This window comes from Sorghum bicolor, chromosome 6, assembly GCF_000003195.3.
Source record: "Sorghum bicolor cultivar BTx623 chromosome 6, Sorghum_bicolor_NCBIv3, whole genome shotgun sequence".
Classification (NCBI taxonomy): Eukaryota; Viridiplantae; Streptophyta; class Magnoliopsida; order Poales; family Poaceae; genus Sorghum; species Sorghum bicolor.
The window spans coordinates 50,433,740-50,455,049 of record NC_012875.2 but is presented as its reverse complement, the minus strand read 5'-3'; the positions used below and the strand labels follow the sequence as shown (position 1 = coordinate 50,455,049).

Sequence of the window (21,310 nt, the reverse complement as noted above, 5' to 3'; positions counted from 1 at the left end):
GAGCCTAATGACCCAACAAGAACACACGGTGGACCAGAGCTATAGTTTTCCAGATGGGCCGCCTGGCACGACACGGCACGGGCATGGCATCGGCACGGCACGCCAAGGCACGGCACTATGCGGCACGGCGGCACGCCGTGCCGTGCCTGTTAGTGCCACCGTGCCTAAGTGGCAGCCCAGGCACCACACTGAGGAGTAGAAATCGTGTCGTGTCGTGCCAGGAGGCACGGTGGCACACCAGTGTCCGTTTCGGCCCAGGCACTAAAACTTTTTTTTATCAGCACAAGTATACAATATTATTACACCAAACATAGCAATTAACATCTTAACAATAGATGGAAAACTGAAAAATACAAATGGCTAGTGTCGGCTCGGTCATCCTCTTCATCTCCAGGGAGGTCGCTCGTCACTGTCACTGGCTCTGGCCATAGCCTCAAACGACCGCCAAAAGCAAAACCAAAAACAACTAGAAGAAGTCAGAGGCCAGAGGTAGAGGAGATCAAAAGAAGAACAAGTCAGGCTCAAAGCTAGGGTTAGGGTTTCTTACCTCGCCGCCGACGGATTAGTAGCAATAGCTCCGAGCAGCAGTGGATCAGCAGATCTGCACAAAATGAAACAAGAATAAGAAAACGCCATGGACAGAGGACGAGAAGAAGAAGAGGTGGGGATCTTATGTGCTTCTTCGGAGCTCTGGCGACTGCGACTACGAGGTCGCTACCGCTGCCTCTACTGGAGTTGCTGTGGGGATGACGGCGAGCCGTCGTCGCCGTCGCCCCTGCCCTTCCCCTTTCGCCATGGCTGATGGACGGAGAGTCGAAGATGGAGAAGCAGAGAGACTCAGAGAGGAGAGACCGAGAGGGCGAGTCACGACAGCCGGGAGCAAATGAGTTAGGGTTCGGATGGGAGAGGGGAGTGAAGCCGGCATCGGCTTATATACACCTCGTCCCCAACTCTGAATCCAACGGCTGAAAATGATCTAGGGTTTGGATCCGACGGCTGCTGGCAAAAGATCGTGCCAGGCACGGGCACGGATGTAGCCGGGCCGTGCTATGCTTGGGCCGTGCTTTCTCGGGCCGTGCCCGTGTCAGCCCATCGGGCTTGGCCCATCTGGAAAACTATAACCAGAGCTGCATGCTTGGAGGTGAGAATCCCCAGTTGATGTACGTACGCGACGACCACCACGCTGTCGTCCGTGCATGCATGTGGTAGATTGCGACAGTAGTATATGCATGCTGGTGGTGGCTAACACATTGATGCATATGGTCTGGTCCAGGGTCCAGAAAGAATTGAAGATCGTATTCGTATATGCCTCTCCGGTCGTCGTGTGGTCGCCGCCGCTCCTGAAATGAATGAAAGAAACCGTAAAAAGAAAAACTCGAACATAATCTATCCTGGTGGGACGTCGTCGATGGCCCGGCCGGTTAGTTAGCTAGCTACCCAATGAAAGTTAACCTTAGAAGTCAGGCTTCCATGCCTGCTGGCTGCTGCTGCTTTCTTTTGCTTGCTTTTTTGGTTCTACACGCCGCCGTTGGTAGAATAAACTAAACGCGAGTGGGGTGGCCGGGGCACGATCGAATGCCGTGCACTGGTGAGTGGTGACTGGTCAGGAGTTACATGATGCTTTGGCTTGCGCTGGTGACAAAACTCGATGGCGCCCTATGGAGGGGAGTCGTCGTCGATCGGGCGGTTGCGACGGGAAAAAGGCTACGCGGTTTGCGCACTAGTGCTCTGCTGTCTGCTCTACCACGTACGCATGCATGTTGCCGATGGGTGCGATCGATCTGAGTTGACGCGTTCACGTGCGATTGTTTAGTCCCGGCCCGTTCGGGACGCAACAGTCCTCGCACCATAGCGTAAATTCCATTGCACTCATCTGTCATCTCACAGGGAGAATCCCCAGTGCACTCCTGGAAAAACGCCTCCAAAGGGCAAAGGCTAACATGATGCGATGAGAGAAACTTGTGAACAAAGACGAACCAACACCTAACTTCTTCATAGTCACGCCCCCCCCCCCCCCCCCCCCCCCTCCCCCAGTCTGCTAGCTTGTTAGGGAGGTCACTCTCTGTTTCTTAGCTCGGGTTTCCTTAAAATTACACGATTGACTGACTGGTCACGGTGGAGATTGTAGGGTGAAAATGATGTTCAAGTAATCCTGGTAGAGATTAATTAATAGGGAGCAGTAGAGTGTGGGTTTTTTAGCTCATTGTGTCATAAATAGAGAAGTTGTTTTTTTTGTTACATTAAACCAAAATTAATTTCTGAATTCTTACTGTTTATTAGTTGAGCACAAGCAATCTCACAGAGAAATTGTTCTAAGAAGCACCGCGCGCCAAATTGCCCCTTAGGATCAGGCGATCAGCCCATTAGAAACCTGAGCTTAACTTTTGTTATACACGTACTGCTCCATGAAAAACTAATACACTCCCAGTCAGTTGATTAGCAGCCACCGGCCGGTTGGGTTCAGTGCATCGGTCTTTTTCGGAAATCATCGCGAAGGTAGATGAAACATGTTGGCATTAATTATACGCAATAACCGACTCCCCAGAGCACTTCAACCGCAACCATGAAGACCTTCACTTTTGATAGCCTGCTTGATTAGGCCGTTGCCGTCGAGATGCATGCATATGATGGTCTTATATAGGCAGCAGCGCAATGTTATATGTGCGAGGCATTTATGCTCCCACCATTGTGCAACTTAGGCCATCCTTAATGAGAGTTTCATGTCACAGTTTCTAACACATCAATATTTTGGAAACAGTGCATAGGAGTTTCATGGGAATAAAACTCTCTCTACTCCCATAAAACTCTTATCATCTCTCTCTTCATTAATATAGCGCCACATCAGCATATTTAATGTGCATGAAACTCTAATGAAACCCCATTGAGACTGGCCTTAGGCCTTATTTAGTTCGTAAAAATTTTTTGTTTTTGGCTACTGTAGCATTTCGTTTTTATTTGACAAACATTGTCGAATCACGGAGTAACTAGGCTCAAAAGATTCATCTCACAAATTACAGGTAAACTGTATAGTTAGTTTTTATTTTCGTCTATATTTAATACTCCATACATGCGACCAAAGATTCAATGTGACGGGGAATCTTGAAAATTTTTGCGAACTAAACAAGGCCTTACCACAACAAATATCAACGTTAAGAAGAGATAACTCTTGTCGGAAGACTAGCTAGAGTGATATGTCTTCTGAGCATTAGGGCACCCGTAACGTGATATCAACTTGGGAGTATATCTATCACTAATATGTCACCGTGCTCTCGCACAGAAGACATAACTCATAAGCATTTCGAGAACAAAGCCATAGCTCGGACGGTAAAGTGCAACAGTGGAGGAGCGGCCAGTCGAGATCACATGAGTTCGAGTTTCGCTATCTCACGTCTCCCACCGAGGTTTTCTGTGGCCATTTATTTTTAGGACGGTGGATACCTCGCACGAATGGACTACAACTCGATGGTAGATATTACAACTTGTATTCAAAGATTGAGTCAATAAAAAAACATAAACATTACCCAAATAGCCAACTATATAGGTCATACCTAAAAATATACTTATTTTAGGATAGTAGCTAGGAGTATAGATAGTAATATTTACCACATATAAGTAATAAAAAGTACTATATTAATTTTGATAAAAAAGTACTATATTAATTTTCACATTTTTATTATTATTAAACACAATTATCGTTGTAGATATTCTAAGTCATTATACAATTATAATAAACTTATTAGTCTACATTTTTCATCTATATCTGTATTTCTCTCCTTTGAAAAGGACTATTGTGTATTTTGAATATACATATTTAGTTGAAATGTAGGTAAACTACAAAGTCCAATTAAATCCAAGATCTAATTATCTATAATAAAGCACCAATAGATAGATAGATAGATAGATAGATAGATAGATAGATAGATAGATAGATAGATAGATAGATAGATAGATAGATAGATAGATAGATAGATAGATAGATATCATTTTTATTAAAAAATAATATTAGTTTCATACTTTCTGGATTAAATTAAATTTGTTATGATTTTTAAGGCTACATCAGATTATTGTTATTGTTATTTTTAGAAAATATATAAAACCAGTTTGGAAACCACTTTGCACCGGTTCATAATATGGTATTTCATCCGGCCGGTTCTGATAATTGCAGCCTTACAAAGGTGTCTAATACCGATTTCATGATTTAGGATTGAAATTGGTCTTTCATTCAAGTAGATGTTGAAAATGGATTTTAACAAATAAACTTAATAATGAGCATTACGGAGCTTATCCTTCCGTTGATTTGGCAAGTCTTTTGACACTTAGGCAAACTTAGAGTCAAGCATTGTGTCACACTACATGTCTACTATGTCCAAGTTTGTCCATATACTGAGGCCTTGTTTAGATTCGAATTTTTTTTGGATTTTGACACTATAACACTTTCGTTTTTATTTGATAAACATTGTCTAATCATGGAGTAACTAGGCTTAAAGATTTGTCTCGCAATTTACAGACAAACTGTATAATTAGTTTTTGTTTTCATCTATATTTAATGCTCCATGCATATGCCGTAAGATTCGATGTGACGGGAAATTTTGATAAGTTTTTGATTTTCGAGGTGAACTAAACAAGGCCTGATATACTCCATCCTCATAGAAAAAGAGGGATGCGTGTCAGTCAAACCAACTCAACTTTGACTAAGTTTATAATGACTAGTATCAACATTTATGTCTCAAAAAATATTACAAAAATATAGTATATAAGTAATATAACTAATCTAATGATATTTATTTTGTATCATAAATGTTAGTATTATTTTATATACGTTTAGCCAAACTTTAAACTGTTTAACTTCTCGAAAAACGCGAATTACATTTTTTTGGATGAAAAGAGTACGAATGTTTTTAGAGATATATGATATACTCCCTCCGTCCCAAAATAAGTATCGTTTTCGCTTCCCGAGAAATAACTTTAATTAAATATATAGTAAAAAATATTAATATTTATAATACATAATTAATATCATTGGAAAGATCTTTAAGTCTAGTTTTTTAACAAATTTATTTAGAGATATAAATATTGCACGTATTTTTTACAAATCGAGTCAAACTTGTGGCACGAAAACCTAAAACGACAGGAGGGAGTATGTATTTAAGCACAGATCGATGAAGCAAAATTAAGCTAGCTAATCCGTCAGAGCATTAATAACAAGGGATTAGCTAGATAGTGTACCCATATACTGACAGTTTACCTTTGTTTAGTGGGATAATTCAATTAATCGAGTAGTAAGATCGAACAAGGGCAACGACAGAGACCGTGTGACGTCTCATGAATTACTATGCATGATCACCCCTTGATTAATCGATTTCTCCTACTAAACAAGCCTTAGGCCTTGTTTAGTTCGTAAAAATTTTCAAGATTATCTATCACATCAAATCTTTGGTCGCATACATGGAGCACTAAATATAGACGAAAATAAAAAACTAATTGCACAATTTTACCTGTAATTTGTGAGATGAATCTTTTGAGCCTAGTTACTCCGTGATTGGACAATGTTTTTCAAATAAAAACGAAAGTGCTACAATAGCCAAAAACCCAAAATTTTGCAAAATAAACAAGACCTTACCAGCATTAGGGCGTCCTCGACGGTGAGGAGAAAATCGCTAGCAGCGTCAAGTGAAAAACAATAAAAAAAAAGATGGCTGACCGAAAAGCTCTGGATGCTGTGAAAGGGAGTGTTTTTGGAACATGTGCGAGACTAGCGAGTGCTATCTCGCTAGCGCGATGCTCCTGATTGCTCACATTCAATAGACTGTCTATTTGACGACCGTTAGAGATGCCTTAAGGGGAGCATGTACGGCACCACAACCGTTGCGTAGGATGACTTAGAGTGCTATCTATTTGGAGAGTGTTTATCAACAGAATGGTTAATGAGACGATAAAGCACGACCACAGTCCACAGCGCAGCGATAACAGTGGCATTGCAAAATTGTACTCCCTTCATATCTAAAAGGCCGGTTTTCACAAAAGTCGACCGTTAGAGATGCCTTAGGGGGAGTAAGGGTACAACACCATAACCGTTGCGTGGGATGACTCAGAGTGCTGCCTACTTGGAGAGTGTTTGTCAACAGGGATGATTAATGAGACGATAAGTAGGATCACAGTCCACAACGCAGTGATAACAGTGACAATGCAAAATTGTACTCCCTCCATATCTAAAAGGCATTTTTTCACAAAGGTTGGCGTTGTACTCCCTCATGGTGTACTTTTGACGTGTTTGCCTCTAGAGGATCGCCCAGACCTCACAACCCAAACCTCACTGCGCTGAGCTAGCCAACTAGTCTTTGGTTGCTTATTGGAAGAAATACACCCGCAACCATATTTATTAGGAGCAGAGATATAAAATTTACCTCTAATTAATCACTTCTTGGTAAGCACAATCATGTCCTAAACGTCAACAAATTCAGGTATGAAGGAAGTACTAAGGAAAAGGCTCTAGCCTTTGCATTCCAGGTGGTATATATAATAATAGTAAATGTTTGCAGGATTATATTTTACAGAGTCTCCGTATTCCGTATAATAATTTATTAACTTAGATGTGTTTTTCTCACTATGACTTAGTGCATCTATCTATCTATCTATCTATCTATCTATCTATCTATCTATCTATCTATCTATCTATCTATCTATCTATCTATCGACTTTGGAAGCTATGGTTTGCTACGAAGCTTTGTCACTGGTGGCAAGTTTGAATTTGAACCTATAAACAGATCCTGGCAGTGGCAGCTGAAAACATAGAAAATTCGAAAGGGCTTAAGGCATAAAGGCTCCTCTAAAGTGTAAATCAAAACAAAAAGCCCAGGAGAGCCCCAAACTGGAAGCACCAAGCACCCGCCTGGCCCATCTCCTGGTCCCCGACCTCGCCTCCAGTTCCACTCTCGCCGCGGCGGCGGCCGCCGCCCCACCCCTACCCCTACACCATGTACGGCGTCGGCGGCGGTGGGGGCGGCTTCAACGCGCCCTCCACCACTGCCGGTCGGCGCCGCAACCCGGGCGACGAGGAGGAGGACGAGGAGGAGGAGGGCGGTGAGGGCCGCGTCCTGGAGGCGTGGGAGCGCGCGTACGCGGACGAACGGTCGTGGGAGTCACTGCAGGAGGATGAGTCGGGCCTCCTCCATCCCATCGACACCAAGGCCCTCGTACACTCGCAGTACCGCCGTCGCCTCCTACTCCGCTCCGCCGCGGCAGCCGCTGCCCGCATCCAAAAGGGGCTCATCCGCTACCTCTACATCGTCATAGACCTCTCCCGGGTTCGTTCCCTTTGCTTCATGTTCTCTGTAGTTCGGCTAGCCACACCATCAAGCACCTGGCGAGCATATTTCTGTTCGAAGTCAGTTTGGTTGTTTTGGACCTACATAGCAATGCCGATCGAGCTAACTTGACGCTGGCTTGTGATTGCGATCCCTTGTTCCGAGAGGTGTGGCAGTGCTTATGGCCTTATGGGCTACACATTTGATTCACTTAAGTGTTGACTTACTTAGGGCATGAATGGAGTGGTGAGTACTGGGACTGTGCCTTTTGCTTGTTTCATGTACCTGTAGGTTCATTTGTAAGCTTGAGAAATGTTGTGGAGATGGTGCCGATCTGTATGAGCAATCCTGGTTTATTTGTTTGTAGAGTGATGTAGGTGTTACAATCTGATTGGCTGCCTGGCTTTAATGCTGTTTGTTTAGCCTCAGGGCCTAGCTGTGATGATTATCTTATTTGGCTTGTACATTCCGAGGGTGATGCTGTAATTGGAAGATGTGAGGCCAATTTTAGAATCTAATGCTGTTTTAGCAACATTAAGTTTGAGAGATCAATCATTTTATGTGGAAACAGTTAATTAGATGGGTAACAACTGAGTATTTTGGAAATTCTAAGATCTACCATGGTTTGTACCCATGGCCATGGGCCATGGCATGTATGGAGAACTCGAGACCTAAGTCTCACTAAATCCATAAACCAATGCTAGCTTAAGGATTTCTGTACTATAGAGTAGTAGACTCATGTACATGAATCATGAAGGGAAACATGGATCTAGATTGTTGCAAATTGCAATTGTTAGTATTGTTGTTGGCAGCATTATGTTGTTTGGAGCTCAAGTCTACCACAGCCAAGATCAATTTATATGTGTGCACACCAATTGGATTGCTGAAACAAAATGTAGACGACACAATACTTCTTTGGATACATTAGTTATATTTGATATATATCGAATAGAGTGAATGTCTTACATCTCCCTTATCAAACGGACTATTTTTGTCAACAGTTTGAAGGTGTTCCTGGGGAGGGTTATTGCTATTGCTGCCTGGATAGTTGTGTCTGAAGATGCCTTTTAATTGTTTCCCCACATCTGAGAAGTTAATTCGCCCTGTCATTCCTTGTGTAGATTTCTGTAGAGAAGCAAATCATGTGGTAGATGCTTTTGCTTTTACCATTGGCAAGGCTTGCTCCAACAAAATCCTGACATCACAAGAAGTGCAGGAACTAGGGTTGCAGGAAAAGAAATTAGGTCTTTAGCAATCGCGACACAATCGATCTATGGAACGCTCCTATATGTAGGCACAAAATATAGACTAGTCATGGAATTCAAAAATAAAAGGATGCTTTCATTTTTTTTTTGTATGTATTGATGCAGACCCTATGGATTGCACAAATGGATGGTTATTCTTGATTGATGGATTAGGTAGACATGAAATTATTTGATACCCTCACTTGAACTTATGGTAACAATATTCTAGGACTTACTGCAAAGAGTCATCTAGATGTGACAATTTGTTTTTTCTGTTAAGAATATGCAAATGTCTATTCAGCTGATGGTACCTTTTTTTATGTCAATTGAGATTTGAGGTTGGAACGAACAAGCACTGCTTTAACTAGCATGGAAGTTTTTATTTCCTGATATGACAAAGTGTGATTTTTGTATTCTTTTAAAACTGTGCATTTCTGGTAAAGAATATTTCTCTAACATCCTTGCCAATTGTTTTTTTTCTTTGGTAATGTTATAACCTTATCTTTGAGCATCCATAATTGTTTCAAGTTTATAAGATTGGCTTGCTCAGTTGTTTTTGTAGTGGTGAAGAATTGTTCTACTGAAAATTATCATTACACTCTCTTTGCACCTTTGCACTCTCAAGATTGTTATTTACTCATGTAGGCGGCTTCAGAGATGGATTATCGTCCTAGTCGAATGGCAGTTGTTGCAAAACATGCTGAGGCTTTCATAAGAGAATTCTTTGACCAGAATCCGTTGAGCCATGTTGGCCTAGTGACAATTAAAGATGGTATTGCCCATCGACTTACAGAAATTGGAGGGAGCCCAGAGTCACAGATTAAGGCTTTGATGGGGAAGCTTGAGTGTTCCGGTGATTCATCCCTGCAGAATGCTCTAGAACTTGTTCATGGTTATTTAGATCAAGTACCATCATATGGTCACAAGGAAGTTCTGATTTTATACTCTGCCCTGAATACATTTGATCCTGGTGATATCATGGAGACAATAACAAAATGTAAGAAGTCAAAAATTAGATGCTCTGTCATTGGTCTTGCTGCAGAGATCTTCATTTGCAAACATCTATGTGAAGAGACTGGTGGATCCTACACAGTTGCGCTGGATGAGGTGCTAAAAAGTTTTTATTTTAATTTTAACTTTGATTATTCAATCTGCATGAAAGATTAACGACATTTTATTTCTTTTTGCAGTCTCATTTCAAAGAGTTGTTACTGGAACATGCTCCCCCACCTCCAGCAATAGCAGAATATGCTGCAGCTAATTTGATTAAGATGGGCTTTCCACAAAGGGGTGCTGAGGATCTTATATCTATTTGCTCTTGTCACAAGAAGATAAAGTCTGGGGCTGAAGGTTACATATGTCCTAGATGCAAAGTTAATGTGTGTGAGCTTCCAACTGAATGTCGAACTTGTGGTCTTACACTAGTTAGTTCTCCACACTTGGCAAGGTCATATCATCATCTCTTCCCTGTAGCACCGTTCGATGAGGTCACCCCTGTTCCAAATAGAATCCAAAGGGGAGGACAGATCTGTTTCAGCTGCCAGCAGAGCCTTTTTAACCCAGGTATGCTTAAGCATGTCAAAGCTCATGTCTGCTACTTCTTTAGACTACAAAATATATCTTTCGCCTAGCCTGCATATGCTTCAATGGTACTCACTCCGTTCCAAATTATAAGTCACTCCAAGAATCTTGGAGAGTCAAAGCATTTTCAAGTTTGACCAAAAATATAGAGAGAAATATAAAGGTTTATGTCATGTACACTATGAAAATATAACTAACAAAGAATCTAATGATACTTGGTTGGTACCAAAAATGTTATTATTTTGCTATATAAATTTGGTCAAACTTGAAAAACTTTGACTCTCTAAGATTCTTGGAATGACTTATAATTTGGGACGGAGGGAGTACAAACCTTATAGTTGGTAGCAAGTATTCCGTAAATTCATGTCTTTTTTCTTTGTTTTTTTTCCCTAGGATTAGTGGTACCTGCCCTCTTTTTCTTTTTTGCTAGGAATAGTGATTCCTGTCCTTATTCTAACTATTCTTTCTTCTTAGTAAAGCATGTCCAACTAAAAACAAGATGGCATGGCAGTATGGGGAGCTTACTAAGCAATAGCCTTAAATTCTTTCTGCAATAAAATGAACAGCTGACATAATATAGTTAGCTTCTGCACTGATCAGGTCAAATAGGAATTGTATGAACATTACAGTTATTTCTTTATTACAGTAGTGGAAATGGGGGTGCCTCCTCGTTTCTATATTTTTTGAAGTTTACAGTTTGCCCTTCCCAATTCTTGTATTTGGATCTTTCAATGTATTCTCAAGTTTCTTTTCCTTCGACTTTCTTGTACCAACTTTTTGGTGTTATGATTCTTACATGAAGTAGCAACAACCAAGGTTCATTAATCATTTGATTTCCTAAAAAATCCTTGCAGATGGCCAATCTAACCTCCATGTTCGCTGCCCAAAATGCAACCAGCACTTCTGCCTTGATTGTGATATTTACATCCACGAGAGCTTGCACAACTGCCCTGGCTGTGAGAGCCAACGCAACATCACTTTATAGAGACATTGTGTGCATTATTCAGGTCATACGTTAAGCTTTCTCCTACACTGTAACCGGCAGCAAAGTTGTTTCATGATCAGACAATGTACAGATAATATAATGCCCGGCATCCTTTTATTGACAGTTCCTGTTAGATTGAGTAGCTAGTTGAGCTATTGATACCTCGTCAGAGGCCAATGAGTCGATAGTTTTAACATTGTGCCGAGAAGAGATGCTGAAAGTGTATAAACATGACAGACTTGATTCTTGCTGTTTTTTTTTCCTGAAGCAAGACGATATTTTTATTCAGTTTCATGACTTCTTTTTTTTTTGGTTTGTGCTAAAACTGAGGTTGTCATAAATTGAGTTGAGGATTGGGGATTTGGGGTTGGTGGTTTCATCAATCGATCTATAGAAGAAAAACGCTCTGGTTTTAATTGTATGTTCTGCGTTAAGTTATTTGGGAATTGAAATGCATGCTGTTGGCTATTTGGCAGCAAAAACACGCCGCGCCGGCTATCTCCTTGGATTGGATTATCTATTGGCTACGGAGTATTTGGTAGCAAAAACTGAGTTGAGGATTGGGGATTTGGGGTGGTTCCATTTGGAGTTGGGGGCGAATGTACTTTCACAGCCGCTATCTCCTGCGGGCCGGCCTGGCCCAACTCGTGACCTAGCCGGCCATGTGGGCCTGCCACAGGACGTATGAACCAGTATCTTGATGATCCGCACAGCTGGCCGGATCAAGCTGAGCTCTTATCTCAGGTGATGCTTGACGGGCGACAAGACATGAGCAAATGATCACCTGAAAGCACAAGCACATCCAGAGCAGCGCCCGCCACCGCCTCGTGCGCCATAATATTTTCCTCGTCGCGTTCAGGATCAGGCGATCAGCTCACCTGATCCGTGCTGGCTGACAGGCTGAGCAAGCCGGAAGAAGACAGTCCAACGGCTCTTGGGTAGGAGAGTATTTTTTTTTGGCGGCGGTTGCACCGATTACCGAAGGATACGCCCCGCTCACCTACACGTACTGATGTACCCGTATAATATCATCGGCGACGAGGCAACTTGCAGGTGCGCAGCGCAGGGCATCCCAACCACCGGTGCGACGACAGACAGGAAACATAAATCTCACTTCGGCGTTCTGCCTGGTTGGCCTGGCCTGGCCTGTTTTCTTCCCATTTTCCTTTCCTGCGTCGGCAGGGTGACCACTGACGACGAGCAAGGGATCGGAGCAGCCAGCCTGTGTCTGTCAGTCTCAAGTCTCAAAACTATTCTTGTCCACTACTCCATCCGAAGAATACAATTATATAGAACCATGCCAGTCAAAATCGCTCAAAGTTTAATCAACTTTACAGTATTAGCACTTATGTCTTAAAATAATTTTATTATAAAATATATTATAACTAATTCAATGGTATTTATTTGGTTACATGAGTGATAGTGTTTTTTATATAATAAGTTTTTTTCAAAGTTTAAACTCTTTGACTCCACGAAATATGATAATTGTATTCTTTTGTGAACGGAGAGAGTACCATAGAGTAATAGTAGTTGAGAAACTGAGGTGAGGAGTATCCGTGTCAGATGACAAGAGATCGCGAGTGCTGACCTGCCGCGCTCATCTATTCGGCGTATTTCATCAGCAACGGGACTAAAGTTTTCGGCATATTTTGACCAGAGAGAGATACACGTACATGTATCCTGCTGTTGCTTCCACGAGTGTACAAATGCACTGGGCCTGCCTACTTTTCTATTTCCTCAGTCGTACGAACGTGACAAGAAAGTCGCCGTTTGGCCATCAGAGCACAAGCTGTTTCACTAACTGTACACTCAAGTCTGAAATTACCAAGGATTTGGATTCTGATTGAAGCGAGTGCTGTTAGTTAGGCCGGAGAGGGGAAATAAAAAAAAAAATTCACCGGCCCAGCCAGGATGGCTAGAAGAGGCCCATGGTTTCCAGCTAGGCGGGCGGGCCCATCACCGCCGCCGGCACCGCCAACCAACCAAACACTTCTTCACGCTAACAACACGTCTCTAACATTCAAACACCCAGCTGGTTCCGTTACTACTTCTTGTACGCTTCCTCCCTCCCTCCCTCCCGCGGCCACCACGAGAGAGACGAGTCAAACCAAACCACGAGGAGCCGCAGCGCAGGTAGCCCATGTCCGCTCTGCTCCCCTCCAAAACCCGCCGCCGCCGCTCCCTCTCTCTCCCTCACTCCCCGCACTCCTATCGGCAGTCATCGTATAACCCGTAGGCGGGGTGGCGGTGTGAGAGCCCCACGGATCGGAGTCTGCGAGCCGGTTGGCTGAGAGCTCGAGTGGGAGGAGGCGCGGGCGGGTTGGTTTGTGCTTTGCAGCGATGGAGAGCGCGTGGAGGAAGGTCAGGAAGGCGCTGGGCCTCCGCCTCGGCGTGCACGCGTCCGCGGCGGGAGGTGGAATAAACGTCAGGCGGGCGCCGTCGGGCGCGGGCGGTTGTCGGCGGGATGCTGCGGTGGCGGTGGCGGCGGCGGCGGCGGCGGGCGAGTCGGGGCCGAGCATGCCGGTGGGTGCGCTCCGGCCGTCCAAGTCCGGGCGCAGGTCATCCTCCTCGCACTCCTCCAAGGTGAGATCGAGATATGAGCAGTTTTTAGGTTTTTTTTCTGAATTGGGGTTGGGGGTTTCAATCGATAAAAGAAAAACGCCCCCGGTTTCAATGCTTGCGGTTTGATCGGGGATCTGGGAGTGGTGATAATTTCTGCCCTGCGTTTTAGTTATTTGGGAATTCATTCAAATGCATGCTATTGGTAGGACTATAACGGTGTTTTTGTTGGCGATCTCCGTGTTGGGTGTTAGCGCGGATAAGTGCGAAAATAGTGTTTCACTAGCTGTTTGTTTCTGCATAGAGACTTGGTGCCCTTCTTCGGCATGAGTAGAATTTACGCTGGCTGGTTGTGTTTATGCATTTCTAATAAGCTCGTTAACCATATACTACATCATTTTGCATTACTGTTTTGCCCCCCATTTTATTCTCTCCCGTCAGGAAGACAATCACTCAATTACTGTCCAAAACGAAGAAAAAATTTTAAATTCCTGTAATTTTCTTAACGTAAGTTCTATGCTAGAGATTCACAGGACCTTGCGTGCCAGCTGTTGTTCGTTCTGTATTCTCTAATGTCTCCGTTAGTCAATGCTTCATCGCTCAATAATGTCATTCATGTCGAGAGATTCATAGGAGATATTGTGCCAGCTGTGGTCTCCTCGCATCCTCTGACGTCACTTTTTTTAGTCAATGGCTTTCCTTAGATAATAACGCAAGCCGCTTCCCTATCCCATCCATCGTATCTGTACTTCACTTTGCTCTCCTTCTTGATAAGGAAAGGAAAAAAGCTTGGTTGTCCCTCATCACCAGCTCGTGGTGGTCACGTGTAGCAAACCCCACTCTTTCCTCCTACCACCAGCTTTTCTTTCTTTTACGGCAGATGCAGGGGCGGAGCCAGGATTTGAACATAGGGGGGCCGTGCAAACCAAAAACAATCATGTGTGTCAAAATATTACATGATAAAGGTGTACATAGCACCAAAATAAACATTTGTGTTGCGATGCAAAAAAAGCAAAAAATCTAAAAAAAAATAAAAGAGAAATTTAACTAGTCTCAGGCCTCTAATCTTCACCCGATCATTCTATTTCTTTGCCTAGGAAAATAATCACAATAAAAACAAGTAGTTAAACGGGGGCAAAATTAATTAGTACTAGATCCTAATATCAAATGATAAACAATCAGTTACATATCGTTTAGTCTTAGACAAAACGATCACTTAAACAGGTAAAATGGTCATTTAAATAGAAGGTTAAACGGAAACACCATACCATTGTTAGTGTTTAAAAGTTGAGTACAACGGGCTAAATGACCGTTTAGAGTTTAGACGAATAATGATAGAAACATAGGAGATCAAAAAGATAATAGGAAGACTAATGCTAAATAATATAGATCTCATTGTTGGAGATCAATTCAGAAGGATTAAATAACGAAAATACTGATTTTCAATTAACTAGCTAATTAGAGTGTGTGGTAGGGGACAAACTGATGTTTGATAAGCAATAATAAAAATAAAAGATATGAAGAAAATATTAGAAAGATCTAGATTCTATTTGTATAAGAAACTATTAGAGATTAATATGAAATAAGAATAAAAATCTTAGTACAGATAATATCATTAACTAGCTAATTAGATAATTAAACATCTAATATATGAGGTGTATTAAGGGAGTTATGGGAAGGTTGGGGGGTGCCAGGCCCCCCTCAGCCCCCCTTCCCTCCGCCACTGGGCAGATGTTCTCCATCTTGACAGCTGCTATCCATTGTAGTGGATGCAAATTGCCCAACTGATTGCTGACTGCTACTTTCTATTTTTATGTGGTCTTTTTTGTCTCAGTGGTACCAATTTGACAAGTAACTTCACATGGATTGCCTCACTACCTTTACATTCATGGGTTCCATGCATGCACCAACTTGGTACAAAAGAGTAAAAACAGTAAAGGGGAAGTATTAGGTATTAAGTTGAATCTTTGAAGGATAAACCTTCTAGTTGACTTTACTTCACAGGCCTAAGTAGCTCTGACCAAATTCAACAAATAAAATCAGGATTTATTGTGTTCAAACTTGCTGTGATGATGACTTGACGAGTACAGTATCCATAAAATGGACGACGAACTAAATCAGTATTACAACACGTGTATGGTTATTTGTGCTCCTTTGCTGGCTTGCTGTTGGTGGCAAGTGTCTAACTACTGGTCAAAGGGTGTGCTTGGTATGGGAATATCAATTTATCTTAATTTAAAGGTTTCTGCGTATAATAACTCATCCTTACTTTTTGTGCTTACAAATAGACAATAACTGATGCATTACCTCAAATCCTCAATTCATTTCGGTGGACACATGCCAAAAGGAAGTGCTAGTTTTAATGTTCAGCTGCTCTGCCATTGCCACATGTTGATGTTGATTGTTTGTTATCTGTTTATCTTGAACGTATAAGATGATATTTGATCGTGATGTTGATTGTTTGTTATCTGCTTATCTTGAACGTATAAAATGATATTTGACTATTAGAGCTGCTATGGTGCTTGGACTAGTGTAATACCAAAGATATTAATAAAAAAATGTATGTATGTATTTGTTATTTAGAAAATAATTTATATTGGGGCAACGGTGCGCATGCTACCTAATCGTGAACTCCAAAAATGACATTTAGGGCCACATAAATGAAGGTTTGAGGTACACGTGTTATTTTGGAGTTGAGGTTGAATAAAATTTTGTTAGAGGCTTATGCAGTGGAGTAAAGATCTGTACTGACCTAGCTCTATGTTGTTCATGTGCACGTGTTAATACATGCTATTCAAAGTACTAGTAGTTCTTTCTGTATAATTCAAAGGAAGTAAGCTTATATTTTTTTCTTTGGTTTGTCCTTCAGCAGGGGAAATGTGCAATATGCTTTGCTAGCATGAGATCTGGCCATGGACAAGCCCTTTTCACTGCAGAGTGTTCCCACATGTTCCATTTTCAGTGTATCTCGTCTAATGTAAAACATGGAAACTATGTCTGCCCAGTTTGTCGAGCGAAATGGAAAGAGATACCCTATCGCTCACTATCTTCTACTAGCCCTCATGGAAGAGTTGGAAGTGAGCATAATCGATCACCGCAACAAGATCCCCATTTGCCTCTTCACCGGCAAGTTTCAAACCGGCGGCGAGAGGTCCGTCGGCTACATACTTCTGAGCCAGCAGACTACAATGATGATGAACCTTTGCAGCACATAGAGGCTTTTGAAAATCTTAATTCTGGATCTAATAAAACTGCTGAGATCAGCTCATACCCAGAATCCCAAGCTGTTTCGCAGTCATCATGTCTAGACGGATTTGATATTCTGATCCATGTGAAGGCCCCCACTTCTAGCTCAAATGACGTCACAGGCAGTTTGGTCAATGAAAGCTCTATGAGGTCGTCAAGACGAGTTCCTATTGATCTTGTTACTGTCCTTGATGTTAGTGGCAGTATGGCGGGCACAAAATTGGCACTTTTGAAGCAAGCAATGGGTTTTGTTATTCAGCACCTTCGGCCATCTGATCGCCTTTCAGTCATTGCCTTCTCATCTACTGCTCGAAGACTGTTCCCCCTCCAACGGATGTCACATCATGGTAGGCAGCAGGCCTTGCAGGCAATCAGCTCACTAGGCGCTGGTGGCGGTACAAACATTGCTGATGCACTAAAGAAAGCTGTGAAGGTGATTGAGGACCGCAACTATAAGAATTCTGTATGCAGTATCATTCTTCTGTCAGATGGTCAAGATACCTTCAACATTTCTTCAAATTTCCAAGGCACATCAGCAGGTCGTAGGTCACTTGTTCCACCTTCTATTCTAAATGAACTCCATATGGTACCCCTGCACACTTTTGGATTTGGAGCAGACCATGATTCAGATACACTGCATTCGATTTCTGAAGCTTCTGGTGGCACCTTTTCTTTTATTGAGGATGAAGGCGTGATGCAAGATGCGTTTGCTCAATGTATTGGTGGGCTTCTTAGCGTTGCTGTTCAGGAGATGCGTCTCAGTATGGAGTGCGTTGATCCTGGTGTTCAACTCTGTTCCATCAAATGTGGCAGCTATCCAAGTAAGGTAGCAAGAGATGGACGAAATGGATCTGTTGATATTGCTCACTTATATGCTGATGAGGAGAAAGACATTTTGCTGTCAGTGACCATTCCAAAATCTTGTGAACAGACTTCACTGTTGAGAGTTGCTTGTGCTTACAAAGATTCTGTGACCAATGAGACGATCAAGATTCAAGGTGACGAGGTAAAGATCAAGAGGCCAACATCTACCGTATCTGTACCAGTTTCTATTGAAGTCGATCGAGAGAGGAACCGTATACGAGCTGCCAATTCTATGGAGTCTGCATGGGCTGCTGCTGAGAGGGGTGCTCTCTCTGAGGCCGTCACTATTCTTGAGGACTGCCGGAGGGCACTATCAGAGTCTGTTGCAAGCCAGAATGGGGACCGTCTATGCATGGCCCTTGACGCAGAGCTAAGAGAGATGCAGGAGAGGATGGCAAACCGCCAGCTTTATGAGGCTTCAGGGAGGGCGTATATGCTGTCTGGATTGAGCTCTCATTCATGGCAGAGAGCAACAGCCCGCGGAGACTCTACAGATAGCACCACTCTTGTTCACTCATATCAAACGCCATCCATGGTTCAGATGCTGGAGCACTCCCAGAATTTCAGCTCTCTGCCTCAGGGCCGAAGGCCACAAGTCCAGGGAAGGTAAATCACCATCATCTCGGCAGTGTCATGTTCGGATGATGGTGAAAGTTTAATCTTAGCTTTCATCAGTCTTAGCATGATTGCTGGTGCTTTAGTAGTGCCTATTTATTCTTTTGCTGATAAGTTTATTTGAGTCGTAGTGAGGTACTGAGGTTATACCGCGGAAATTGAGGTGCGGGATGTACTTCATTGTGATAACTAGAGCTATATATACTCCAATGTGATGATGTGTGGGAAAAAAAGGATGGAAATGTAAATAGTTTGGTTCCCAAAATCTGTTAACAGGCCCATTCCATTTTCTCGAATCATGGAATTAAGTCATGAATAATTTCAATTGATCTTTGGTGATGCATTGGAGCATTGGACTGGCCGGTACGAAGAATGCAAACCCAAATGTGTACTCTTTTTGTCTCCCTGATTCGTGTCAGTGTGCTCTCAATATAATTAACTTCTCGTATGCATGTTGCCTAGCTTAGGGCATGTTTGGATCGCTGACTAAACTTTAGCTAGCTAAATTTAGCTGCTCGGGACCCAAACGGTCATGCTAAAAGACCAACTAAGTTTAGTTATTTCAACCTAGCTAAGGGTATGTTTGGTTGATTTAGAGGTTATTTAACAGTATTTTTTCTCTTACAACAAATAATTTGCGAGACGATACGGCTGCGTGCATGCGTTCGAGATGCAGGCATTGGTAGGCATCGTCGACCGGGTCGCCGATGTGGACGGTGGCATTGACCACATGCACAGCTGCATGCACCGCGGCGAGAAAAGAAGCAGGTTATGCGCCAGACCGCCACGAGAGGAGACAGAGCAAGCAAACACGACGTGCGCTCGCCGGCCGCAGCCTTGCATGCGAAGCTGAGGGAGCGACCGGCGGCGGACTCATCTGCTCCGGTGCTCCACCGCTCTCTGCTCCCATGCCGATCAGTGCTGTGGCTTGGCCGCTTGGGGAGTTGGTTTTGGGAACTATCGAGGTGCCGGCGCGCGGCCATAGTTGTGCAGTGCAGGCATAGCATAACCGGAATATCTGGGCAAACTAGGCAATCTTCTGGGCGGAAATTAACCATATTCTCTTTTTTTTTTAACGATCCCAAAAGAGTTCCTGTCCATATCTTAATGAGCGGGTTCTCAAGAAAAAAAATCACAAATAAGTAGCATTACCGTTTTCACAACAACGCGCCATGAGTAAACATGCGAACCGTATACAAATACCAAATGATACACCCTTTTTTTTCCGAGAAGAAAAAACGGTAGTCAAAGTTGCTATATGTGTGGTGACAACTAAACGGAAACAGATTGAAGTATTTTGGAAACTTTTCGCGTGGGTACAAACTCATACAAAGACCAAAATTAAGAAAATATTTCTTTTCCAACATACAGATTTGGATTGATCATACTTACTCTTGTACGATAATCTGCGTATACCATATAGGAATACTGGAACGTATCTCTAGCTAGTCTGCACGGGACAATTTAAAATTTAGCAAGCCAGATCATTAGAAACCAGAGGGTCCCGTTCCGATCAATAGCTGGCCTCCGACGTGCACGGTGACAGACCGCGTCCTACCCTGACACTGCAAGCAAGCAAATGCGGGCCATCCCCACGCGGCACCTGGATCGCCACACGGGCACGACGGCCTCGCCCTCGTCCCTCTTTTTTTTTTTTTCTTTGACTTGCTTGCCTTTCATTAAGGCCTTGTTCACTTCGCAAAAACTTCTGAAAAACGGTACTGTAGCACTTTCGTTTTTATTTGACAAACATTGTCCAATCATAGAGTAACTAGGCTCAAAAAATTCATCTCGCGGTTTACAGATAAACTGTGCAAATAGTTTTTGTTTTCATGTATATTTAATTCTCTATGCATGTGCCGCAAGATTCGATGTGACGGAGAATCTTGAAAATTTTTGGAAACTAAACAAGGCCTAAATCAACCGGCCGAAGCCTCAGACAGTACCAGGTCGGACACACACTCCGGAGTTACATGCCACATCTCCAATCGGTGTGTGTCCGAAACTTGTTTCGCCAAAATATGCGCTACCTTATTACAAGATCTATTAACGTAACAAAAAGAAAATTCCTGAAAGGCAAGTCTTATAGCATCTATTTGTTTTAGCAGTGGATCGATGATGGAGTGTTGTGTGTCCCTCTTAGACCCAGATTGATAAGCTCTAGGCAATCAGTTTCAAGCATCACCTTTTGCACGCCAACTCTTCTTGCCAAGTTCAGACCATCCCTGCATGCTATGGCTTCCATCGTGCAGGCATCTAGACCCCTGACATACCACTGCGCCTGCGCCGCTTTAAACAGCCCCTGATGGTCTCGGATAATACATGCCGACGCACCACAAGAATCATCCGTAAGAAAAGCAGCGTCAGTGTTGACCTTATGCCATCCTGGAGCTAGATTCCTCCACTTCTGCAGCTCTTGCGTTGGCTCCTTGGACCTCAGCTGATGGGTCAAGTTCCAGGGATCAAAAGCAATATCCTTCACCCATTCTACAGCATGTTGTAAGCTGATTAGATGTTCATCATGGCGCTTTTTATTTCTTCTCATCCACAATGCCCACATACCACACAAAAACACTGCTAGATCCTTTTCTGGGCACACTCCTCGCCCTCGTCCCTCTTGCCGGCGCAGAACATCGGCACGGTGCCCGCGCGCGCCGACGGTGGCACCGCCGTACGACACAGCGGCCGTCGTGCCGCTCGAGACGCAGTACGTGGACAGCCTGCTTGGGTTCTTGATGTGGACGGTGAGGTCGAACAGCGGCGGGACGACGTTCGGCGACGCCTTGCTGCTGCCGGACGCGGCGCGGGCGGCAGTGATGGCTGCCGAGTAATAAGTGGGAGTGTGAGGTCCCGTCTAGTATGCGAAGCAGTGATGGCCGTCGAGTAATAAGTGGGAGTGTGAGGTCTCGTCT

The 21,310-nt window shown here is 43.3% G+C and overlaps 2 protein-coding genes across 3 annotated transcripts; both read left to right on the top strand.

Annotated features, from left to right (window-relative positions):
• Window positions 6,863-11,408, top strand: LOC8064457 (general transcription factor IIH subunit 2). The gene is made up of 4 exons (XM_002448103.2): window positions 6,863-7,304; window positions 9,194-9,655; window positions 9,739-10,111; window positions 10,984-11,408. The coding sequence occupies exons 1-4, from the start codon at window positions 6,975-6,977 to the stop codon at window positions 11,112-11,114; spliced, it is 1,296 nt and encodes a 431-aa protein (XP_002448148.1). The 5' UTR covers window positions 6,863-6,974; the 3' UTR covers window positions 11,115-11,408.
• Window positions 13,151-18,737, top strand: LOC8075916. 2 transcript variants are annotated; one of them, XM_021462359.1, is made up of 2 exons: window positions 13,151-13,697; window positions 16,546-18,737. In XM_021462359.1, the coding sequence occupies exons 1-2, from the start codon at window positions 13,455-13,457 to the stop codon at window positions 18,391-18,393; spliced, it is 2,091 nt and encodes a 696-aa protein (XP_021318034.1). In that variant the 5' UTR covers window positions 13,151-13,454; the 3' UTR covers window positions 18,394-18,737. The 2 variants fall into 2 exon arrangements, with proteins under 2 accessions (XP_021318034.1, XP_002448147.1); XM_002448102.2 differs by having other exon boundaries at window positions 16,543-18,737.